Source organism: Sinocyclocheilus grahami, unplaced genomic scaffold (assembly GCF_001515645.1).
Source record: "Sinocyclocheilus grahami isolate Dianchi unplaced genomic scaffold, SAMN03320097.WGS_v1.1 scaffold34.1, whole genome shotgun sequence".
NCBI lineage: Eukaryota > Metazoa > Chordata > Actinopteri > Cypriniformes > Cyprinidae > Sinocyclocheilus > Sinocyclocheilus grahami.
In genome coordinates this window covers 783,165-790,969 of record NW_015505213.1, presented here as the reverse complement: position 1 = coordinate 790,969, position 7,805 = coordinate 783,165, and the positions used below count along the sequence as shown (strand labels likewise).

The 7,805-nt window shown below is 32.3% G+C and overlaps 1 protein-coding gene across 1 annotated transcript in view; it reads right to left on the bottom strand.

Annotated features, from left to right (window-relative positions):
• The window catches only part of erbb3a (erb-b2 receptor tyrosine kinase 3a), a 30,472-nt gene that overhangs the window by 13,078 nt on the left and 9,589 nt on the right, over positions 1-7,805 (bottom strand). Inside the window, exons 4-14 of the mRNA XM_016266960.1 lie at positions 6,727-6,852; positions 5,834-5,896; positions 5,622-5,740; positions 5,373-5,514; positions 5,080-5,193; positions 3,858-3,975; positions 3,548-3,621; positions 3,385-3,475; positions 2,375-2,392; positions 1,230-1,441; positions 579-711 (exon numbers count right to left, since the gene is read on the bottom strand). Coding sequence (XP_016122446.1) covers positions 579-711; positions 1,230-1,441; positions 2,375-2,392; positions 3,385-3,475; positions 3,548-3,621; positions 3,858-3,975; positions 5,080-5,193; positions 5,373-5,514; positions 5,622-5,740; positions 5,834-5,896; positions 6,727-6,852 — 1,210 coding nt within the window. The remainder of the gene's footprint in view (positions 1-578; positions 712-1,229; positions 1,442-2,374; positions 2,393-3,384; positions 3,476-3,547; positions 3,622-3,857; positions 3,976-5,079; positions 5,194-5,372; positions 5,515-5,621; positions 5,741-5,833; positions 5,897-6,726; positions 6,853-7,805) is intronic.

The window sequence follows — 7,805 nt, the reverse complement described above, 5'->3', positions numbered from 1 at the left end:
CACACACACACACTCACTCTCACTCTCTCACACCCTCACTCACACACACACACACACACACACACACTCTCTCACTCTCTCACACACACACACACCTGTCCTGGACTAATGATAACGGATAAAAAGGGTGAATCTCAAGAAATAACTCCTATTTCAGCCCAAAATAAATTAAAAAGGATTGTTGTTGAGTGAATAACATTGTGCATAAAAGTATAATTTAGGGGAAAATTAGCAAAAATGTATTACGTATGTGTGTATACATAATTACCTAAAATTATTAATTAAATTAATTTTTAATTAAAATTACAATCTTAAATGCAGCATTAAAATACTACCAGAAATTATATATATAATATATATGTTAGAAATATAGAAATTACCAATTAAGTACTACCATAAAGTATACATTTACACTTTTAAATATATATATATATATATATATATATATATATATACACACACACACACACACACATTTAATAATAATAATAATTTTTATGTGTTTTTTTCCATAATTAATTGCACCAAATGTAACTACAATGATGATGCATGTAAAATAAATAATGTCCTATACTGACCCTGACAGGAAGTTGCATTGTGGTACACATGTCCCTCCTCTGCTGTAGTTCTTGCAAGACACACACTGATTGGGTCCCAGACCCCAGCAGCCCTCAGATGAACACAGGGGATCACACACATGCCCTTCTTCAACTACAAGCACACAGCAATGATGAATATAGTTAATTAGCAATAATGAATAATGATATTTTTATCTTTAATATTTTTAGAATGTTTTCATGTTCTTTCACATTTAATAAGCAACATATTCCAGAGGACTTCTATGCTGGAACCCTTTCCAAGAGAAGTTGTGACTTTAAATTCATGGCACTATCAGAATTAAAGAGATAGTCCACCCAAAAATGAACATTTGCAAAAGAAGATATTTTGAAGCTCATCAAGCAGTTACAGTTCTCACTGACTTCGAATTTATTTTTTGTCAATGGGAACTGAAACTAAATTCCAATATTTACCAATATTCTACAAAATATCTTATTTTGTGTTCCACAGAAGAAAAGCAATTACATTACATGGGGGTGAGTAAAAATTAACAAAATTTTAATTTTGGGGTGAACTATCCCTTTAAAACCAATTCCTGATGACAAACTAGTCTTTCAGACAACCCATAACTAGTCCATTTGAAACATTTTGGTAGTACAGCATGTACTCACTGCACTGCTCTTGTGGGTGGTTGTCTTTGATGTCGAGGGGTTTCTGGCGGCGCCGAGGGCTGCTCCCGAACAGACGTGTCCAGTTCACGGTGTGGTGATAACAGAGCTGCTTGTTTCCAGTGATGTAGATGCCTCCGTCACCGATCCGTTTCAGTGAGCGAAGACCCAGGGACTTCAATGTAGGAATCTTCATCACCAAAAGCGAGTAACCCCTAAAGGAGAGCATGTGGAAAGGTCATTTGAAAAATAAAAGACAAATTAAATTACATGGTTCTTTCAAGTCAACATGAAATTGACTGACACATTTTTTTTTATTCGGATTGCTGGTTTCATTGATGCATGTGAAAATCTATAGATTCCTAATTGATCAAATCAAGTCCCACTGAATATGTTTCATTCAGAAATCTATCAGTTAATGAGTTCAGTTTATTCTTGATTCTTTTTAGCATGAATATTTTCATTTAGATTTACCTTTTAAAGGTTTGTGTTTTTTTTGTCTCTAATGCCACCAAGGCTGCATTTATTTATTTTTTAAATTGAGTAAAAACTGTAATACTATGAAAAATTATTACAATTTTAAATAACTGAAATTTTAATATTTATTATTTGAAATAGAAATCCTTCGTAACATTATAAATATCTTTACTGTCACTTTTGATCCCTTTAATGCATCCTTGCTGAGTAAAAGTACAAAAAAAGTAATACAAATCTCATTAACTACAAACCTTTGAATAGTAGTGTATGTCAGATAACTAACTAAAATAGGTTGTGAACACAATTTCATGTTGACTTTAAGACTCTTGAAATCCCAATCTAAAACTGCTGCAATGTGTTAGTTGCAACAACAAAATCATCGTTCAAAAAATAACATCACTTCCGTTCCATGTACTTTCATGAGGACCCTAGCCATATAATTCAAATAACATCTCAAGAGCCTCATTCATAAATAAACATTTCATGATCGACAGAAATGCTTCCATGCAAGATTCCCAACCACCAATCTGAAGCTTAGAAATACCACACCACTGAGCGGATTGTAAAGCACTTAAAATATGAGATTCAAATGATTTATTTATGAATATATAGAATAATCAAGCAAAGAGAGAAAAAGGAATACAAGCTAAAAGCTAAACACACAATCCTACCTCTTACTGCTTATTCCTCTGGAGGTAGAGCATGAAAGCAGTACAAAAATGAATAATGAATGTCACACAACTTTTAGAAATGTCAGGCAAAAATGAGATCGGAATTATAATACTGACATTTTATTATTTTTTTTTACTTTTCCAAAGAAACTTTGTAACTATTTAGAATTGTTTTCATTAATTAAAAAATAAATATTTGATGAAAACCTTAAACTTACAAAACTTGCATGAAAAATAAAACTTGCATACTTAAAATAAAATAAATATCAAAATAAACTAAATAAATAATAAAGACTAAGAAACACATAATATGTAATAAAATGATAATATATTAATAGTACTAAATTGTTTAACTTGTTGCTAGGCTGTTGCATACTGGTTCAAATAAAAAAAATCCCTACACTACATATGGTCTCGAATAATGAATGTCACACAACTTTTAGAAATGTCAGGCAAAAATGAGATCGGAATTATAATACTGACATTTTATTATTTTTTTTTACTTTTCCAAAGAAACTTTGTAACTATTTAGAATTGTTTTCATTAATTAAAAAATAAATATTTGATGAAAACCTTAAACTTACAAAACTTGCATGAAAAATAAAACTTGCATACTTAAAATAAAATAAATATCAAAATAAACTAAATAAATAATAAAGACTAAGAAACACATAATATATTAATAGTACTAAATTGTTTAACTTGTTGCTAGGCTGTTGCATACTGGTTCAAATAAAAAAAATCCCTACACTACATATGGTCCCACCTTAAGTGTAAGTAAGGTTTTTTTTAAACTGTTTAATTGTCAGCTAGATAAATCCAATCACTTCGAAAAGTAATAGCACACCTCTCCATTACAAGTTGGATGATTTAAAGTATCGTTCATGTCTGTAGCACAAACAGTGCAAGCACAGCTTATAACATGAATGCTTTGTTTACACTGATGCAGAGTTAAGAAATCAGGAGACAATGTAAATGACTAACAAACAAAGAATGGGCAGGTTGCTCACCTGTACAGAGTTCTTCCCTGTATTGTTGCTAGATTTGAGAAGACAGAAAGATCTTCCAGCTCTTCAGGCCAAGACTGAATACTCAGAATGTCTGTCAAGCAGACAGAAGACTGAGTTAGATGATGTACAGAGAGGGCAGAAGAAATGACAAAGATACACACACCTGTGATTTCTCTGACAGTGTTGAAGATCTTCAGTTTCTTTGGATCGAGAGCACTAATATTATTGTAACTGTCTCTGTAGAGGAAAGAAAGGTACAGAAAGGTCACCATTTCTGAACAGCATGCAATGCATACTGCAACTACTGTATATTTGGGTCACTTTTGGCCAAGTGGACTTTTACAAAAGAAACTCCTTTCACGCTCTTATTAGTTTAATTTGTACAAGAGTGGGTAATAATGGAGACCACTTTCATTTTTGTCATGAACATTTCAATCACCAGTGTCTCAAATGCTGATGATCTCAAATCTCACCCTCTAATTCCTGTTACAAGGAAATGCAGGCTGCCCTGAATCTTAGTGCAGTTTATGAAGCTGTCGATATTCTGTGAGTCTACGGTCTGTCTGGAAGGTGTACCAGTGCCAACACATGCTGCACAAATAGAGAAATCAGAGAGAACACAGTTATGGTTAAGAACACACAAAGATGGACATGAAGGAGATTGTGCTTGTTTCTCAACGAACAGTGAAGCACCTTTTAATAATAATGCTAAGCAATAACAATGCAACTCATCTTTGGAGACATACAGGAGTGGCATACTGTTCATTAAAGGTCAAAAGGTCAAAGACAACTTTATTGTAATTTTTAGCACATTTTGTGGCAATGGTTAAAAATAAAACACATTCAATGGTGACACATTCAGTGGATATTCAAAAGGACTAGGAAAAAGACAACAGTGAATATAAACAATGGCATTACAAGTATCATATTCAGGAAAATCAGTAAATCGTTCATAGTCTTTAGAGGTTTTTGCTTGTAAAGTATTTTTTCCCCCAAAAAAATACAAAAAGCTTTACATACACTATTGGACGAATGTTTGAAATAATTTTTTCATGTTTTTAAATGAATTAAGTGTTTTTTGCTCGCCAAGGTGGCATTTACTTGATCAAAACTATTGTAAAAACAGTAATATTGTGAAGAATGATTTCACAAAATAACCATTTTCTATTTAAATTTTTTTTTTTAAATGTAATTTATTTCTGTGATGCAAAGCTGGATTTTCAGCATCATTACGCCAGTCTTCAGTGTCACATTATCTTTCAGAAATCAAAAAATGCTGATTTTCTGTTCAGTTACTGTGCATTATTACTGGTGCTTAATTATTAATAATGGTTCTTATTATTACCAATGTTGAAAACTTAGTTTTTTTTCTGCTTAATATTTTTGTGGAAACTCATACATTTACATACTGAGGACTGAAGTAATGATGCTGAAAATGTAGCTTTGCATCACATGAATAAATTTCATATTAAAACATACTAAAATTGAAAACAGCTGTTTTAAATTGTAATAATATTTCTATTTTACTGTATTTATTGAATAAATAAATGCAGCCTTGGTGAGCAAAGATGTCTTTGAAAATTAAAAAAAATCGCAATTATGCCACACTTTTGACCAGCAGTGTAAAAAAAAAACAATAGAAGTCTATGGTATGCACCCATTTAGATAACTGGGTAAACAAAGTGTGCATCTTACCTTTCGGACAGAGACCCCCACACGGCTCACATCTTTTCACCCCTTTTTTATCCACCTCCATCTTGTTTGCCGGACAGCTGCTAACACACGAACTTCCGTCTACAACAAAGTTAGCTGAAGAGAACAGAGCAAATAAGTATACACTGTATGAAAATTGTCAAACTATTACCATAAATCCTACAAAAACCCTATTTAGGTCCCATTAGGAGAGTGGGACATTCCGTTTTGGCATTAAAACCTACATTGCTATGTTACAGGTAAATGCACTCCATGTAACCCAAGGAATCACTTACTAGGACAATGTGTTACACATATTGTGCCGTACTGGTATTTTGCATTAGGATTTGGTTCCAATTTGAACGTCACTTTATTATAGATGAGAGCCTGTGGACACTGCGGCACACATGACCCCGAGCTGTTAAAATGTCTGCAGGCCTGTGAACACACAGACACCCAAGTCAAAGCAAGCAAGGTTTGATTCATGAATCTGGTATGTAAGCGCAACACATGTTCAAGAACTGGTGAAAGTGTGTTGAACATACAAAGCAGTTGGTGTCAAGCGGCCCGGTGCAGCCCCCGGCACACTCTATGTGACAACACTCGCTCGGGCTACGGCCGAAACAGCGGCCATTGCACTGTGGTGCGCACACTGTCTTAGTCACTGAGAACAGGAGAGAAACATAGTGAGCAGTGTGTGTGAGAGATACTGAAAGTTGAACAACATGTGTGTGTGTGTGAGTTTCCAAGGACTTACAGATTTGACAAGAGTCATTTCCTGGACCCCAACAGCGACCCCCACAAGACCCATGACAGGGAACTAAACAGAAAATGCACTATAATTTATACATTTCCATAAGATCATCATTCAAACTTAATATCATAAGTAAATCTTCAACTACATATATAAAATATATAAAACGGTGAACCCCTTTAAGCCTCCTTAAGTTATGAAAAGACAAAATCTGAGCCTCTGATATATATATATATTATATATATATATATATATATATATATATATATATATATATATATATATATATATATATATACACAGTATATATAAATAGTTTGTTCATTATACACTACCATTCCAAAGTTTGTGGTCAGTAAGATTTAAAAAAATAAATTAATAGTTTTCTTTTACTTGATTTTAACTGATCAATAGTGGCAGCAAAGAAATTTATAATGTCACAAAAAAAAATTCTAATGAATGCTGTCATTTTGAAAGTTCTATTCATCAAAGAATCTTGAAAAATAAAATGTATCAGGGTTTCCACAAAAATATTAAGCAGCAAAAACTACTTTTCAACACTAATATGCTTCTTCGGCAGCAAATCAGCATATTAGAATCATTTCTGAAGACTGGAGTAATGATGCTGAAAAATCAGCTTTATACCATCACATGAATAAATTACATTTTATAATATATGAAAATAGAAAACATTTATTTTAAATTGTAATAATATTTTACAATATTATTGCTTTTTACTGTTTTTTAATCAAATAAATGCAGCCTTGCTGAGCGTAAGAAACGTCTTTCAAAAACAGTAGAAAAATCCCATTAGTAAAAAGTTACCAATCCCAAACTTTTTAACAGTATATTAACATATATTATATTACATATTGTAATGTTTTATGTCTCCTTACATTCTGGTCCGTTGTCTTCGATGATGATTTCTGCCCCACTGTCTTTCACAATGTCTAGCCAGTTAATCTGCGGTGCATAGCTCAAGAATTTATTCTGGATGATTTGCACTCCACCCTCCAGGATCTCTGCAGATAACGATAAATATGAGAAATATGGAAATATTAAGATAAGATCAAAGACATAATGGTAGAACTCGAAACTTGAAACCTGTCCTCTAAACTCTCAGAAAGAAGATAAATATATATAAAATGCTGGGTTAAACACAGCCCAGCGTTGGGTAAAATATGGACAAACCCAGCGATTGGGTTGTTTTGACCCTGCATTTGGGTTACTACATTTAACCCAACCGCTGGGTCAAAAGAACCAAATTGCTGGGTTTGTCCATATTTTACCAAATGCTGGGTTGTATTTAACCCAGCATTTTATAGAGTATATATATATAGTATATATATATATATATATATATATATATATATATATATATATATATATATATATATATACACATGTGTATCTAAAATAATAATAGAATATTAGAATATCGTGAAAAAATAAATTTTTTGTAACTTATTTCAAAAATGAAACTTTCATATATTCTAGATTCATTCCATGTAAAGTAAAACAAAAATCCAGTATCTCGAAAATCAAAAATCCAGTATCTCGAAATATTAGAATATTTACATTTGAGTTTCATTAAATGACCATCCCTACAGTATAAATTCCAGGTATCTCTTGTTCTTAGATAAGATCAAAGACATAATGGTAGAACTCGAAACTTGAAACCTGTCCTCTAAACTCTCAGAAAGAAGATAAATATATATAAAATGCTGGGTTAAACACAGCCCAGCGTTGGGTAAAATATGGACAAACCCAGCGATTGGGTTGTTTTGACCCTGCATTTGGGTTACTACATTTAACCCAACCGCTGGGTCAAAAGAACCAAATTGCTGGGTTTGTCCATATTTTACCAAATGCTGGGTTGTATTTAACCCAGCATTTTATAGAGTATATATACATAGTATATATATATATATATATATATATATATATATATATATATATATATATATATATATAT